Genomic DNA, 17,865 nt, shown 5'->3' with positions numbered 1-17,865 from the left:
CTGGACAAGTCGCCAGGTCATCACAGAGCTGACACATAGACACAGACAACCATTCACACTCACATTCACACCTACGGTCAATTTAGAGTCACCAGTTAACCTAACCTGCATGTCTTTGGACTGTGGGGGAAACCGGAGCACCCGGAGGAAACCCACGCGGACACGGGGAGAACATGCAAACTCCACACAGAAAGGCCCTCGCCGGCCACGGGGCTCGAACCCGGACCTTCTTGCTGTGAGGCGACAGTACTAACCACTATACCGCCATGCAGCCTAGTGTGTGTGTGTGTGTGTGTGTGATTTTTTTTTTTTCATACATTTCCACTGTCCCTCGTATTTTAGGATATGATACAACAGCAAGTGAAAGAGGGAACGGCCCCCTCTGTGAGCATGGCCTCGGAACTCCATGACGCCATCTTCATCGCCAAACAGGAGCGCCACAAGAACCTGTTCCTCAACTACAGGAACCTGAACATCTTTCCTGTGGAGCTCTTAAAAGATGAAGGCCTGCAGTTCCTGGAAAGGCTCTACATGAAAAGAAACTCGCTCACAACTCTGGTATAGCTGATCACATAAAGCCTGCTCACTTTCAAACCGTCCGAGCTTTTGAAACACTTTCTTCTGTCTTTTTCAGCCTGATAATCTCGCACAGAAACTCCCCAACCTGATCGAACTGTGAGTCCTCATGTTTTTCTCGAATGCTTCTAGTGTGTAAGGCTCCGTTTTTCAGTTACAGCTTACGTGATGTGCAACTACTGTAGCTTTACTTTTTTACCTGTAATATTACCAATGACCAGTAGATGTCACTAACGAATCAACATTTCTTTAACACAAAGGAAGTTAAAGAAAAATGTTGTTTTTCTAATATAGGTATCTCCACTCAAACAACATTGCGTTCATTCCACAAGGTAAAATCTCAAAAAAAAAAAGTTTTTTCATCAATGTTCTTATGTTATTTCACACAGTTTTCAGCACTGTTGTCTCTGCTTGAACTTGCAGCTATTGGGAACTTGGCGAGATTGCAGTCTCTGGATCTGAGTGATAATGCCCTACAGGTGATCTGTCCCGAGATCGGCCGCCTGCACTCGTTACGCCACTTACGACTGTCCAACAACCAGCTGAAATGTCTTCCACAAGGTTTGGGACACTTTATAGCATAGGATTGGGATTTTTCATGTCTTGAGTATGAGGATTTGATATACACTTAAGACAGATTTTAATTTATTCACACCAAACACTTTTTAAATTAATGAGTACAGAGACATCCGTATTGCCAAGTCACATTTGAAATACTGTTTTTAGGCTACAGAGTTCATTATTATTATTATTTTTTAATAGAAGTGAATAAATAAAAGTCGGTAATTATCCACAGTGCCAAATGCAAAACATTTTCTAATCCTTAAGTCATGTATACCACTTTATACTACAACAACTTCATTCTGCTTGGATATCTTGTCTAGCAAATTTAATTAATTGTAATGGAATTAATTGTCTATCAAAGCCATACCACACAGCAATTTATTATTTTATTCCTTTCTGGCATTTGTCTTCTTCCTGTCCTAATATGAGAAGAAAATTGTTTAATGAAAATGAAAGAGGTAGGCAAATCAGTAGCGTGGGGGATTGGGGCAAGCAGATTTCATGTCTGGGTCTTTGACCCCAAAACTCCTAGTGGGAATTAGTTAACACTTATTTGCCAAAGTCGAGGTTATTATTTAAATAATATTGGCTGGTGTTGAGTGGTATATCAGATATATTCCATTCAGTGAGCATGATACTGAATGAGTCGAAGATGAGCAGCTGAATGGAATATATCTGATATACCACGAAAAAAGCCATTATTATTATTATTATTATTATACATACACATTCGATGGAACAATTATAGATTTTACAAAAAGTTAAGAACAGGGCGGTAACTTACCAATATTGAATGGTGATTCTGATCGAATGTAATTCAGTGTTCTGTCAATCCAATGTACAAAGTTCTAATAATAAAAATGGTACAAGTCCAAAAATCCTGAACAACAACCCAACTTGTATACAAGCTATATTCAGGTTGACAGTTCAAGTTCAAAGTTACTTTTGGTCGGAGTTAATTGTTACATTGCAGTTGTTCAAAACAAAAGGGCTTTGCTGAGTGAAGCCCATGAGTGAAGTCCTCTTGTAAAAGTCTCCGTCACTTTTCCTCACCTCCAAGTAGAACTTTGGCATTTCCACTATTGCTCTCTTTTCCAGTTTTCAGTGTCCATTGGTATGTTTTTCTCTTGTAAATATGCGTGAAGAATATATAATGAAGTTTTGGTAGCCTTTCGAGTGTTCAGTGTGTCTTTAGTTTTGGTTTATTTACTTAGAGCTTAAAGGCGAGCACTGGATCTTTTTCCTGGCGGACAAAGAAATGATTGTGCGCATGCACAGCAGAAAAGTTTTATCATTGGATCTTCGCATGAGCTCTGACGTGTGAAGTCATGTTGTCTTGGCAACATGCGATATTATAACAATATTTGCACGCTCATTCTCCATTGTGGAGAGCAGCATAATACATGGAGGATAAGTGATATGATGACAATATTGCATGCCATCAATAAACCCACTAGAAGGGAACAGAATACATATGTTATTTACCAACTGGGAGGTCCGTATCGTGAAATACCGTGACCGAGGTCTTGAAAGTACTGAGCGAGGCCCTCTGGGCCGAGGTCAGTATTTAAGGCCGAGGTCACGGTATTTCACCATACGGACTGACCTTAAGCTGGTAAATAATATATTTACTTTTTTTCTTTACCAAATTCTAACAGAAAACGAGAGCGCCCGAAAAGGAAAACCGAGCCGAGGCGAGCCGCCATTTTGAATCCTCATTCATGGCTGTAATGTAAATGGCTTCCTCCTCGGTATACAAGTGCACTTCTATGGCAGGAAAAAAACTACATTTTGCTGCCTATGTAGTCCCCTATTTATACAAAATTGTGTCATTCAGAATTCAGCCATGTTTTTGCTCGGTGTTAGCATAACAATCGGATAATTGTTTTAGTATAAATACACAGGTGATTTATTAAAAAAAAAATTCATTTCAAACTTCTAAAGTAGCATGCAAATGTAATAAAGGCGCAGCTCAGACTTGTCACTTATCTATGCCGAGTCACATAAAATACTTTGTTTTGAAATGGATAAAATGAATCCCTATTCCACCTTACCTTTGAATAGTTTCAGACCAAACTTCGTAGCATCTTTAGTGCTTTTAGGAACAGCATTTTCTTTCATCATTTGTAACACTTCCTCACTTACGATGACAAAGCAATTGGCCGCCATTTCACCGAGTCGCTCAAGGTGATTATCAAGAAATAGTCCTAATTTCTCCACCAATCAGCACGCATGACTTTCTATAATCGCCTCTGTATTTATACAAATAAATTATATGCCTGCTACTTAATTTTTTTTTCTGTGGATACATACAGTCCAGGCGGCACGGTGGTGTAGTGGTTAGCACTGTCGCCTCACAGCAAGAAGGTCCGGGTTCGAGCCCCGTGGCCGGCGAGGGCCTTTCTGTGCGGAGTATGCATGTTCTCCCCGTGTCCGCGTGGGTTTCCTCCATGTGCTCCGGTTTCCCCCACAGTCCAAAGACATGCAGGTTAGGTTAACTGGTGACTCTAAATTGACCGTAGGTGTGAATGTGAGTGTGAATGGTTGTCTGTGTCTATGTGTCAGCCCTGTGATGACCTGGCGACTTGTCCAGGGTGTACCCCGCCTTTCGCCCGTAGTCAGCTGGGATAGGCTCCAGCTTGCCTGCGACCCTGTAGAACAGGATAAAGCGGCTACAGATGATATGAGACGTACAGTCCATAGTATGATAGATAACTATATAACTCTTTAAGTATTAATAACTATTTAAAGGTTAAATTTGAATCTTAGCAATTTCAAGTCAAACTCATCATGCATAAAAACACACAGCTATAATTTGTGGCTATTAAATAACCAGTCTAATGCTGTAATTCCTTTCATGTTCTGCAACTACATACCGTTGCATTCTGATCAAAGCAGTTCAGTCAGTGCAGTCTTCTTCTGTTAGTTGTCTCAGAAGCCCTGTCATTTTCTTCTTCACTTCTGGAAGTTAGTTCACTGTTGCTCCATCTGGAATCCAATTCTCCATAATTACGGCCCTAATGATTACCCAAAGGAAACAATCAAGCAACAAGGCTTGCATCTTCCAGTATGATCCTTCAGATAAAACGGCAGTCAGTGCATTGGAAAGCACCTTCCGAACCAAAGATGAAGAAAGCTCAACGAAGCAAGTCCAAATTCAAAGCCACGTTGGTCGTTTTCTTTGACATTAAGGGCATAATTATGGAGAATTGGGTTCTAGATGGAGCAGCAGTGAACCAATACTATTTATAGACCAAGCATGTAAAGATTCATCCAATTCACAATTTGCATTTATTGACTACTAAACTTCCATAAATCAAAGTTCTCTGTTTCTGTATTTATGTATTCAAATAGACCTCCTCGAACTCAAGATCGCGTAATCTGAAATGGGTAAACTCAAATCCAAAATGGCGGTCGCTAATAACGCTACTAATGCAGCCAGTGATACAATTTGGACAAAAAAAACCTCGATAAAATGACAAAGGTGTCCACGATTACTATTGCAAATCATCTTTCAAAGTGTGGTAAACGAAGGTTTCAATGCTACAATACCAAACTACCAAACAATACGAATTCGTTTGTAAATTTAATAATTTCTTACCTCCTGAAGTCTTTTATCGCTTGGAAAAGACTGAAAAGAGAGATTACCATCAGTTGAATTGTTATTGTAGCCATAAGCTGCACAATAATGTACCATTTTGAGCTATATTTCAGATTTTGTACAACCCCGATTCCAAAAAAGTTGGGACAAAGTACAAATTGTAAATAAAAACGGAATGCAATAATTTACAAATCTCAAAAACTGATATTGTATTCACAATAGAACATAGACAACATATCAAATGTCAAAAGTGAGACATTTTGAAATTTCATGCCAAATATTGGCTCGTTTGAAATTTTATGACAGCAACACATCTCAAAAAAGTTGGGACAGGGGCAATAAGAGGCTGGAAAAGTTAAAGGTACAAAAAAGGAACAGCTGGAGGACCAAATTGCAACTCATTAGGTCAATTGGCAATAGGTCATTAACATGACTGGGTATAAAAAGAGCATCTTGGAGTGGCAGCGGCTCTCAGAAGTAAAGATGGGAAGAGGATCACCAATCCCCCTAATTCTGCGCCGACAAATAGTGGAGCAATATCAGAAAGGAGTTCGACAGTGTAAAACTGCAAAGAGTTTGAACATATCATCTACAGTGCATAATATCATCAAAAGATTCAGAGAATCTGGAAGAATCTCTGTGCGTAAGGGTCAAGGCCAGAAAACCACACTGGGTGCCCGTGATCTTCGGGCCCTTAGATGGCACTGCATCACATACAGGCATGCTTCTGTATTGGAAATCACTAAATGGGCTCAGGAATATTTCCAGAGAACATTATCTGTGAACACAATTCACCGTGCCATCCGCCGTTGCCAGCTAAAACTCTATAGTTCAAAGAAGAAGCCGTATCTAAACATGATCCAGAAGCGCAGATGTCTTCTCTGGGCCAAGGCTCATTTAAAATGGACTGTGGCAAAGTGGAAAACTGTTCTGTGGTCAGACGAATCAAAATTTGAAGTTCTTTATGGAAACCAGGGACGCCGTGTCACTCGGACTAAAGAGGAGAAGGACGACCCAAGTTGTTATCGGCGCTCAGTTCAGAAGCCTGCATCTCTGATGGTATGGGGTTGCATTAGTGCATGTGGCATGGGCAGCTTACACATCTGGAAAGACACCATCAATGCTGAAAGGTATATCCAGGTTCTAGAGCAACATATGCTCCCATCCAGACGACGTCTCTTTCAGGGAAGATCTTGCATTTTCCAACATGACAATGCCAAACCATATACTGCATCAATTACAGCATCATGGCTGCGTAGAAGAAGGGTCCGGGTACTGAACTGGCCAGCCTGCAGTCCAGATCTTTCACCCATAGAAAACATTTGGCGCATCATAAAACGGAAGATACGACAGAAAAGACCTAAGACAGTTGAGCAACTAGAATCCTACATTAGACAAGAATGGGTTAACATTCCTATCCCTAAACTTGAGCAACTTGTCTCCTCAGTCCCCAGACGTTTACAGACTGTTGTAAAGAGAAAAGGGGATGTCTCACAGTGGGAAACATGGCCTTGTCCCAACTTTTTTGAGATGTGTTGTTGTCATGAAATTTAAAATCACCTAATTTTTCTTTTTAAATGATACATTTTCTCAGTTTAAACATTTGATGTCATCTATGTTCTATTCTGAATAAAATATGGAATTTTGAAACTTCCACATCATTGCATTCCGTTTTTATTTACAATTTGTACTTTGTCCCAACTTTTTTGGAATCGGGGTTGTAGTTCATGAATATAGATAATCCATACAAACACATGAGGCGTGTCAGTGTTTATCCATTTCAAACCACGTGACCACAGCACTCCAGTGGAGCCGTGGAGGTCTGTTGCCCACCAAGAACTTCCTGGAACTATCTGAAGTCTACATGAATCATGTGACGATCAAGCATTTTGGACTTCCGTTGATACGACTCTCTGCATGGCTGTGATCCAACCTCCATCCGTTGACGGCTGTCCATTTAAAGTCCATTTTCCACCAAAGCAACACACCTTGCAGCCATAATTTCTGTTCTTATATGGTTAATGCTCTGGTTATTATATGCACTGTCTGTGATTTAATAAAATATTTAAATAATATTGGCTGGTGTTGAGTGTAGGCTTGGCACGGTTATGGGAAAAAAACCGAACCGTACGATACGCCTGTTGCGGTGCAATACGCGTATAAACCGCGGTACCCCTATTTAAGACGTTCGCAAAAAAAAAAAAGCCGAATGCCCGTATGAAACCACGTGGTTCTCTTTCGCGCGAACAGGGGTGATAGCGTTCCGGCGCCGCGCCGGATTTCTGGCGTACCGCGGCGCCGGAAAAAAAAAAATCTAGTTCGCCCATTATCCTGTGTCATTCTGAGATGCGCAGATAGACAGTAAAGGGAATTCGGAATTCCCTTTACTGTCTATCTGCGCATCTCAGAATGACACAGGATAATGGGCAAACTAGATTTTTTTTTTTTTCCGGGGAGGGGAGGTTTGTTTTAAACAGTGCAGTGATTGGTTTTATTGCAATATTTTATATTGGCTGTGTGTGTATTTTGTTATAAATCGTTCTAAGAATACAGTGGCACTTTAAGATTAGATAAGAAATCCAGCCATACGTTTCAAAACACTGCACTTTTAATTTCAAGTGAAAAAATACATCCTCACTCTCAGGGATTAGAAGAGTTTTTTGATTCGGTTTTTGTATATAGGTGGTTGGTTGGTCGCCACATAAAAGTTTAAGTTTTAACACACACATCTGTTCAAAAGTAAGCTTTAAGAACTCATTTTTATTTCTTCCAATTATGAAAACTCTGTATGTGACAAAAGACACCTGGTTCCTCTAGATGCCACAACATGGCAGCAAACACTCCTGACACTTTGTATAAATACTGTAGTAAATAAAAAAGCTGTTGAAATCATCCATGTCTTCCCTCTTGCTGTTTCAAAATACTACCTGGCTTTTCATCAGAGATTGTTCATAAAATGTGCTTATGTCAACTCAAACTCAGTTTGTGCATGATTATTTCATTGTAACTATAATTTTAACCTCTCTAAATGCTGTATCCTAAATTATGTTTACTTAAGGTAAATAGTAGGCTATATGCCCAAATACAGAGTACTTAAAATAAAAAATAAAAAAACCGCAATATGTACCGAACCGCAGACCTCAAACCGCAATACGTACCGAACCGCGACTTTTGTGAACCGTGCCACCCCTAGTTGAGTGGTATATCAGATATATTCCATTCAGCTAGCATGATATTGAATGAGTCGAAGACAAGTAGCTGAATGGAATATATCTGATTGATACAGTAGACCATGAAAAAAGTCAGCCAATATTATTATACAAACACATTTGATGGAACAATTATAGATTTTACAAAAAGTTAAGAACAGGGCGGTAACTTACCGATATTGAATGCTGATTCTGATCGAATGTAATTCAATGTTCTGTCAATCCAGTGTACATGTACAAAGTTGAAGTTCTAACAATAAAAATGGTACAAGTCCAAACAGCCTGAACAACAACCCAACTTATATACAAGCTATATCCAGGTTGACAGTTCAAGTTCAAAGTTACTTTTGGTTGGAGTTGATTGTTACATTGCAGTTATTCAAAACAAAAGGGCTTTGCTGAGTGAAGTCCTTTTGTAAAAGCCTCCGCCACTTTTTCTCACCTCCAAGTAGAACTTTGACAATATTTCCACTATTGCTCTCTTTTTTGATGTCTGTTGGTACATTTTTCTCTTGTAAATATACGTGAAGAATATATAATGCAGTTTTGGTAGCCTTTCAGGTGTTCAAAGCGTGTCTCTTTCAAAATTCTCTCTAAAGCCTAGGTCACAACCAGCCGTACGTGCTCCTGTGGCCGGTCTACGTGCAAAAAACACGAAACGCACGGAGGGCGCGCGTGTAACGTGCTGATTTTCGAGCCATAGACTGGCCGCAGAGGTTCTTTGTCATGTCAAACAAACTCTATGGGCGCTTACGTTTTTTTCAGGCTGCAAGACAAACTTACGGCCAACGTGCGTCTTTCTCCACGAACAAAAAAAACGCAGCAATTTGGGAAACGCCAAAAATCGCATGGCCAAAAAATCGTACGTCCAGTTGTAACCTAGGCTTAAATCTTTCACTTTTAATGAAGCAAATCTTGCGGCCGTGTTTGTGTCCAAACTGTCAGTCACTCACTAGTGCAGAAGTTTTACATCTCCAGTGTGTCTTTTCCAGTTTTTCGATGTCTGTTGGTATGTTTTTCTCTTGTAAATATGCCTGAAGAATATATAATGAAGTTTTGGTAGCCTTTCGGGTGTTCAGCATGTTTTCAGTTTATTTATTTAGTGCTTAATCCGAGCACTGGATTAACCTCGTTTTCTCTCTTTCCCGGCCGGCAAAGAAATGATCGTGCGCATGCGCAGCAGAAAAGTTTTGTCATTGGATCTTCGCATGAGCTCTGAAGTGTGACATCGTGTTGTCTTGACAACGTGCAATATTATAACAATATCGCATGCTCATTCTCCATTGGGGAGAGTGGTGTAATACATGGAGGATAAGCGATATGATGATAATATTGCATGCCATCAATAAACCCATTAGAAGGGAATAGAATGCGTATTTTTATTCCATGGAAAAAGTGGTCCGTATGTATAATAATTTAAAATATTATCGATAGTCTTGTTCATATAACTACATTATACTTAAAGGTTGGTAACAATCGTTTGTGAACCCATCCACAGTCATGACCTCAAGGGTGAGAACTTGTGCCTTAAAGTGCCATTCCACCATTAGATGTATTCTTTGGCATAAAATACAATATATTTTGACAACATATATAAATGGTATCACTAGATAGAGAAATCTTTTAGCTTCAAAATGATATATCAAACATAATTTTTTTTTTTTTTTTTTTTTTTAAGATATTTTTTTGGGCTTTTTGCACCTTTATTGGATAGGACAGTGTAGAGACAGGAAATGAGCGGGAGAGAGACGGGAAGGGATCGGGAAATGACCTCGGGCCGGAATCGAACCCGGGTCGCCCGCATTCATGGTATGGCGCCTTAACCACCTGAGCCACGACGCCCCCAAAACATAATTTTTTGACAACGACAAGTATATTAATTTTGCGACCAAAGTCACCTACCCTTTTAATTTCCGCGCGTGATGTCATCGGCAGGTTCCCCTTCTTGTGTACCGTGTGACGTGGCACATATTATCAGCAATGGCGGATAGAACGCGATAAAAATAATACCAATAAATCTAGCTAATACCAATAAATCTAGCTAACTGAAAGATTAACTCAAAATTTTTCGCAATTTTTTTGGCCCCCATATACGAGGAGAAATGACTCTCTCACTTTGGGGGTTTCCTGGTCTAAAAATAGACCGACACGTGGTACACGAGAAGGGGAACCTGCCGATGACATCACGTTTCACTACCGCGCGGAAATTAAAAGGGTAGGTGACTTTGGTCGCAAAATTAATATACTTGTCATTGTCAAATTATGTTTGATATATCATTTTGAAGCTAAAAGATTTCTCTATCTAGTCATGTTGTCATAAAATATATTGTATTTTATGCCAAAGAATACATCCAATGGTGGAATGGCACTTTAACGTATTTGGTATGGAAAGCTAGTTACTATATTATGTTAGTTACCTCTTTTTAGATTAGTCAGTTATGTTTCCGGGAACCAAACATAGGACTGAGTATCACACTGGAGCTTTTACCTTGCCCAGTGGATTAGCTAATCAATTTATGACTTGCCCACTCCTGGAATAATACTCCTAAACACCTGAGCAGCTTATTTTCCCACCCAAAGATGCCATTTCCAAATCTGTTACTCGGCAATAAACAAAGCCAGCATTCGAGTAACGACACAACAAACTGGAGTTTTAATTAGAAATGTAAACATGTGTAGTCAAAACCTCTTCGTGAATATAATCCAGCTTGAACAACCAGGTGTAAATGGGTCAAAAACTGACAATAGCAATAAAATAAAGATGCCATAAAAACTGGAATATGGCTTGATGGAGAAATTCTTTTTATAGCGGCACAATCTCTGATCCCTTCCTCGGGAGTAATTGAGACATCAGACGTTCGGGTTTTCCTCGAGCGATATTTGTTTACGTGTTCCAGAAACAAGCTTCTGCCAAAGAGCACTGAGTACTTGTGCGTTTCTGGACTGCATGTCTTAGGCCTGGCGCAGGCCTTCTTTCTCCTTTCCTAATTTAGCAACATTGAGCAAAAACTATGTGGGAATAAATGGATGCTGGTATGTCAGGCATTTTTTTTTTCCCTTCCCCAATTCCACCACAGCAGATTCTGCTGCACTGCCAAGATGCTGCTCTGATTGCCGTCTGTCTTAATCTATAGTAGACATTAATCTTATCTGCTAGATTTCCTTTTATCCCAGAAGTGTGTGATCAGCCAACACAGGTTTCGTGTTCAAAGATTGCTTCAGAGTTTTTGCACTGGGGCTACAAGTTTTGCTCTTGAGGTTTTCCAGGGTCTCGGACCTTCCTGTGTAGTCTCAATTTATGACCTGTTCACTTATTTTATGAACCAACTTAAATGGCAACTGGTAGGTGTATGCATTCTTTAAAAAAAAAAGCTCAAGAAGAATTCTCTGCCAAATTCACTAGATGTAATGAAGTAGAGTCAGTTTGATACTCCAAGAACAATGCGTGACCCCGTTGGAAGCATCCACACTTAAAAGTGATTTATTTTCAGCTCGAAGCAGTGTGTTATGCTGTGTCAGATGTGGTATCTGTTTATTTCATTTCACTCTGTTAATCTTTTTCCCAGCTCGTCTGCTTTGTGTGGTGCAAGTGCTGCATGTCATGAAACAATACGCCTTTGTGGTTTTGCAACCTGAATGTGCATTCCAGTGGTTGGAAAAAATTCAGAAAGATGCTTTGGTTTATGGTTGAGTCAGTAACCTTATGTTTCTTATTCGAAACACATACTTGTTCTCCCTCTCATGGAGGATTCTGGATGTGACTCTCAGGTTACTGTGATTGAACTATTCATCACCAGCAGAGGGCAGCAGCACCTGCTAATGAGAAGTAGAGCAGGCTGTTTTTAATTTGTGAGAAATAAACATTGAGCAGGTAAAAGATTCTTCAAATCAAATCAGTACACCATTTTATCATACATCTACTCTGAGCATTAGTGTGCCCTCTGGGCCTGTCGGTTATGCTAAAGAACGAGGAGTGGTCTCTGTGCTGCCTGTCCGTTACGCCGAAGGACGAGGAGTGGCCTCTGTGCTGCCTGTCGGTTACGCTAAAGGACGAGGAGTGGCCTCTGTGCTGCCTGTCGGTTACGCTAAAGGACGAGGAGTGGCCTCTGTGCTGCCTGTCGGTTACGCTAAAGGACGAGGAGTGGCCTCTGCGCCGCCTGTCGGTTACGCTAAAGGACGAGGAGCGGCCTCTGCGCCGCCTGTCGGTTACGCTAAAGGATGAGGAGCGGTCTCTGCGCCGCCTGTCGGTTACGCTAAAGGACGAGGAGCGGCCTCTGTGCCACCTGTTGGTTACGCTAAAGGATGAGGAGCGGCCTCTGTGCCGCCTGTCAGTTACGCTAAAGGACGAGGAGCGGCCTCTGTGCCGCCTGTCGGTTACGCTAAAGGACGAGGAGCGGCCTCTGTGCCGCCTGTCGGTTACACTAAAGGACGAGGAGCGGCTTCTGCGCCGCCTGTCGGTTACGCTAAAGGACGAGGAGTGGCCTCTGTGCCGCCTGTTGGTTACGCTAAAGGACGAGGAGTGGCCTCTGCGCTGCCTGTCAGTTACGCTAAAGGATGAGGAGCGGCGTCTGCGCCGCCTGTCGGTTACGCTAAAGGACGAGGAGCGGCGTCTGCGCCGCCTGTCGGTTACGCTAAAGGACGAGGAGCGGCCTCTGCGCCGCCTGTCGGTTACGCTAAAGGACTAGGAGCGGCCTCTGCGCCGCCTGTCGGTTACGCTAAAGGACGAGGAGCGGCCTCTGCGCCGCCTGTCGGTTACGCTAAAGGACGAGGAGCGGCCTCTGCGCCGCCTGTCGGTTACGCTAAAGGACGAGGAGCGGCCTCTGTGTGTTTTGCCTTCTATAAACAATTATTCCACGAAATCTTGTCATACATGGCTTATAGCCAACTCGGTGCTCCGTGCCTCGTCGGCTATCAGCTCATGTACAACTTGATTTCGTGGAATAACTGTTAAATTACTAACATTTCACTCTTTCTAATAATTTGATCTTTAATATAGACATCTTGCTTATGTTGCTAAGTATGTATGTGATGTTGAATTTTATATGTATGCATTATTGTACTAGAGCTGGGGGATTTGAAGGAGCTGGAGACTCTGGACGTGTCCATGAATCTGTTAAGGACTCTCCCAGAGCAGCTGCACCAGTGTGTGTCTCTGCAGTGTCTGACCGCCGACCGGAACGTCCTGCAGTGCCTCCCTCGTCAGCTGTGTCAGCTACCAGACCTCAACGAGCTCTCCGTGGCTGCAAACTGCCTCAGATCACTGCCTCTGGGTGAGAGCTGCTGTCCACAAGCACATGCACTCTCACACAGGCCAAGTCACAGCTGGAATGTACAGTACACAAACAAGTATCGAAACGCAACGATAGACTCTTGGATTCTGCCAGATTATGCAAATGCAGCATGAAATAAGCACGCTCGCAAGATTGCACAAGATCCCACACTGTTCCTCAGTGTCTCAGAGTGAAGTCTCTATAGGTTCAGTGTCTCAGTGAGGAGTCTTTCTAATGTGCTGGTTGTGCTCGAGTTGGCGAGAGGGTCACGTGGAGCTGCAGGTGCTGTGATAGGCTACCCGCTGTGAGGGGCCCCAGGGGATTGTGGGTGATAATGAGCCTGAAATCCTTCTCATAATGATGTTCACGGTGCTTCTGCTGTCATACTGTCTATATCTCTGTCTGTCTGGCTCTTTCTCCACTCAGTTTTTGTTGCTCTCTCTCTCTCTCGATCTGTCTGTCCATCTATCCTGTCTTTCGCTCTGGTCTTCTACAGAGGCTCTTAACCTCCAGGGAAGCTATGCTGTTATATAACTCAAGTTACAGACTTGCTGAGGCTGCTGATAACACTTGTTTAAGGTTTTTTGACCAAATGTGCTGATCACGATGTGAAATTGGACATTTCTGTTTCAGCATAGGAAGATGTCTTTTTAAACGCTATCCTTATTGTACTGCAAAATGACTGTCGTTCTCCCGGTCAGATCTCGGCCGCTCCATGGAGATGCAGTTCGTCTTCGTGGACAACAACGTTCACCTCAAGGGCTTGCCGTCTTACCTGTATAACAAGGTCATCGGCTGCAACGGGTGAGAGTCTGTGCAGCTTGCCAGTTAGAGAAGTGTGGTGTGCTGCGATTAAGAAATCAGTTGTTTTCTTTGGAAATTCTTCATGCAAGTATGGTATTGAGGCAGACATGAGTCACACTGACTCAAGTCACTGAAACGCAGTCAGGATGTTTCATATGATGAAGGGAATAGTGGCATGTGAACAATGGCATAACGCTGTCTGTCCCATGCATGTGTGTTTGTGTACAGGTGTGGCATTTCTCCACATGTCTCCGATATGACACAGCTGTCCCTGGCCATCGGAGATTTGAGCGTGCCTCTGCCCTCTGAAGTAAAGGCTATTGGCACTGAGGCAGATCGCGTGCTGACGTTAGAAGAGATAGCAATGAGAGCACTGCATGTAGCATACAGCAGGAACAGGAAGGGTGAGACTCGCATTCACTTACCAATGAGTTTACAAAGGATAGCACTCATGTCCAGGACCCTCCTAGTGTCCAGAGGGTTGTGTGATTCAGCTCCACTGTTGGTCTCTAAGGCCCTGGTCACACTACAGCTCGCGATGGGTTTGTGAATACTTGGCAGAGGTGGACAAAGTACCCGACTTCATTACTTAAGTCAAAGTACAGATCCCGCTGGTCAAACGTTACTCCGATACAAGTGAAAGTTGTCCAGTCAAATTTTTACTTAAGTTAAAGTACTGAAGTACTTGCTTTAAAAAATACTTAAGTATTAAAAGTACATTTTGTGTCAATGCATTATTGTATTATTGCCACGACGTTTACAAAACCTAATGCTTCTGAACCAACTGACTGGATTTACAAAATGAACGCATGCTGTGCCATCGTGGTGGTTTAATGTTAAGCTAGCTAGTCAGTGAAGCTTCACCTGACATGCTAGCAAACGCTTTTCAAACTCGAAATCATATTGGGTAGCTAATGCTACTAGAAAAGAACATTTAGAAATCTTTGTTTATTTGGCAAGATTATGCTAAAACATTTCTGAAAGGACTTCAGATAATTTAACGTTATTCATCTTGGCGTAACTCCGTTTTTATATGCTAACTAACAGTGTCCGAGTTAACTAGCTATGTGTAAACGTTAGCCGTGGACAAGGTTACGGCAACTTGGCGGGCAAATCCACAGAAAGTCCTTTGACTAACCAGACTGCATAGCTATTGCAACATTATCGCTAGCTCTAAAAGCGCAGACAACTTCGCTGCAAGCTTTCTCTTAGAATAAAATGTTTAGGGGGTGGCACGGTGGTGTAGTGGTTAGCGCTGTCGCCTCACAGCAAGAAGGTCCGGGTTCGAGCCCTGTGGCCGGCGAGGGCCTTTCTGTGTGGAGTTTGCATGTTCTCCCCGTGTCCGCATGGGTTTCCTCCGGGTGCTCCGGTTTCCCCCACAGTCCAAAGACATGCAGGTTAGGTTAACTGGTGACTCTAAATTGACCGTAGGTGTGAATGTGAGTGTGAATGGTTGTCTGTGTCTATGTGTCAGCCCTGTGATGACCTGGCGACTTGTCCAGGGTGTACCCCGCCTTTCGCCCGTAGTCAGCTGGGATAGGCTCCAGCTTGCCTGCGACCCTGTAGAACAGGATAAAGCGGCTAGAGATGATGAGATGAGATAAATCCGAGGCAGAAAATGTCCCAAGCCATGTATTTAGATTTTATTTATTTGATATTAATCAGCTGTACTTAGACTCATGTTTCTTTTTTAGGAGGGCCTTATATTAACATTATGTCTAAAAAGCTTGTTCCGAAGTGTCATTTCTTTTATAACGCAACAATCTGCCAACAGTTACAATTTTTCAATCACAAAATGACATGACGTACTTTTTTTATCCGTTTATAGTTACATTTTTGAATGTTGTGGGAAGTCCTTTTATAGCAGCTATAAACGGCCATCCTCTCACCAGCCTCAAGTTAATAAGAAAAGAAGCGCAGCTTGTGCTAAAACTGGAGAGACCTTCTGTAAATGTGAAATAACTATTCTTATGAAAAATTTCAGCATGTACTTAAAATAACAATTTTATAACATGTCTAATGTATTTAGCCACTGCATAAAAGCGGAGCTCCCGATGAGTGTAAAATATGTTGTTCATAAATAATCCCATGTTATTTTTTTTAAAAGCAAATTAAAAGTAAGTCATGTAAATATGTAACTTATGTACATAACTTACGTAAATAAAGATACAAATTTTGTTATCCGGTGGTCAAGTGTTTGAGGTACGATGCCTTGCACTTACGATCGATTTCCCTGTGGTGGTGCATGTTCAGACATCGTACGGTTGCAAAAACCATCAAAAATCAGATCAATGAATTACTGTATTCTCTTAAGTGTGGAGCTTTGCTCTGCACGCTTTGTGCATAGGGAGCGCCGCTATTATTTAACGGTTGTCCCACGAAATCAAGTCGTACATGAGCTGATAGCTGACGAGGTCCGCAGTGCCGAGTCGGCTATAAGCCATGTATGACGAGATTGAGTAGAATAACTGTTATTCTATCCACATTCACTGGATTTTGAGAAACTGAGCATTTTTATTTTTTGCAAATTCGAGAAATAAAAACTTTATACAAAACGTCTGACAAATAATTTCCACTTAGAATGTAAACAAACCGGTGAAATGACAGTAGCAATTTGTGAAAAATGTGGTGGTGATAATGCTTGGAAAATAAAAAGAGAGATGTTCTTATCAAATACTTTTATTCCATATTTTCTTGCCTTTTTTGTGTGTGTTTTGTGGGGTTTTGTTTTCGAATAGTTTTTATTTCGTCCTCGGTTGGTTCAGCAACACCTCCGCCATTTTGTTTTTCTCTGCTCGCGGTATATGAGCTGATATCCTAGTAGTAGAGTAGCCAATCAGAGCGCACGATTGCTCATATTCAGTGAATGTGGATAGAATAATAGTCTTTGTCTATTTTGTCTATTACATTTCCCTGTGTAGGAGCTGTTACTGTAGAGATGACTGTGGAAACTTAAAATGACTAAGATACTTTGGTACCAGACCATTAAAAAAAAAAAAAGTTCTGCATGCTGGAACCTGGAGGTTGTTCAGTCACTTGAGTGCTTATTATGATTCTTTTCTTATCCGCCGCTCAGACTCTGCGTTCTTGTCGACGTTCCTGCTACCCACCAGCCTGTTAGAGTTGTTCCAGTGTCCGCTGGGTCACTGCCATCGCTGCAGTCAGCCCATGTTCACCATCGTCTATCCCAAACTCTTCCCCCTCAGAGACACCGCACTGGCTGGAGTGCACAGGAGGTACTGCTGTCATAACACACACACACACCTTCATTCTGATATGGGTCGTAACTTGCCCTTATCCGTCTCTTTCTCACCACTCGAAATATTATGTCACCTGCATCATAAGAGTGGTTTCATGAGAAATACATTGGTGCTTTGAAAGTTTGTGAAATCTTGAGAATTTTCTATATTTCTGCATAAATATGACCGAAAACAACATCAGATTTTCACACAAGTCCTAAAAGTAGATAAAGAGAACCCAGTTAAACAAATGAGACAAAAATATTATACTTGGTCATTTATTTATTGAGGAAAATGATCCAATATTACATATCTGTGAGTGGCAAAAGTATGTGAACCTTTGCTTTCAGTATCTGGTGTGACCCCCTTGTGCAGCAATAACTGCAACTAAACGTTTGCGGTAACTGTTGATCAGTCCTGCATACCGGCTTGGAGGAATTTTAGCCCATTCCTCTGTACAGAACAGCTTCAACTCTGGGATGTTGGTGGGTTTCCTCACATGAACTGCTCGCTTCAGGTCCTTCCACAACATTTCGATTGGATTAAGGTCAGGACTTTGACTTGGCCATTCCAAAACATTAACTTTATTCTTCTTTAACCAT

At 41.7% G+C, this 17,865-nt stretch overlaps 1 protein-coding gene across 2 annotated transcripts in view; it reads left to right on the top strand.

The window, feature by feature from the left end:
* lrrc28 (leucine rich repeat containing 28) overlaps positions 1-17,865 on the top strand; it is a 37,413-nt gene that overhangs the window by 10,024 nt on the left and 9,524 nt on the right. The window contains exons 2-9 of one of the 2 annotated variants that reach the window (XM_060941055.1): positions 343-558; positions 635-675; positions 871-908; positions 1,000-1,137; positions 13,014-13,220; positions 13,922-14,024; positions 14,253-14,428; positions 17,101-17,260. In XM_060941055.1, the coding sequence (XP_060797038.1) occupies positions 346-558; positions 635-675; positions 871-908; positions 1,000-1,137; positions 13,014-13,220; positions 13,922-14,024; positions 14,253-14,428; positions 17,101-17,260 (1,076 nt within the window). In that variant the 5' untranslated portion in view covers positions 343-345. The remainder of the gene's footprint in view (positions 1-342; positions 559-634; positions 676-870; positions 909-999; positions 1,138-13,013; positions 13,221-13,921; positions 14,025-14,252; positions 14,429-17,100; positions 17,261-17,865) is intronic. The other variant, XM_060941056.1, reaches the window with a different exon arrangement.

Source organism: Neoarius graeffei, chromosome 15 (genome assembly GCF_027579695.1).
Source record: "Neoarius graeffei isolate fNeoGra1 chromosome 15, fNeoGra1.pri, whole genome shotgun sequence".
NCBI lineage: Eukaryota > Metazoa > Chordata > Actinopteri > Siluriformes > Ariidae > Neoarius > Neoarius graeffei.
This window is presented reverse-complemented; position numbering and strand designations above follow the sequence as displayed.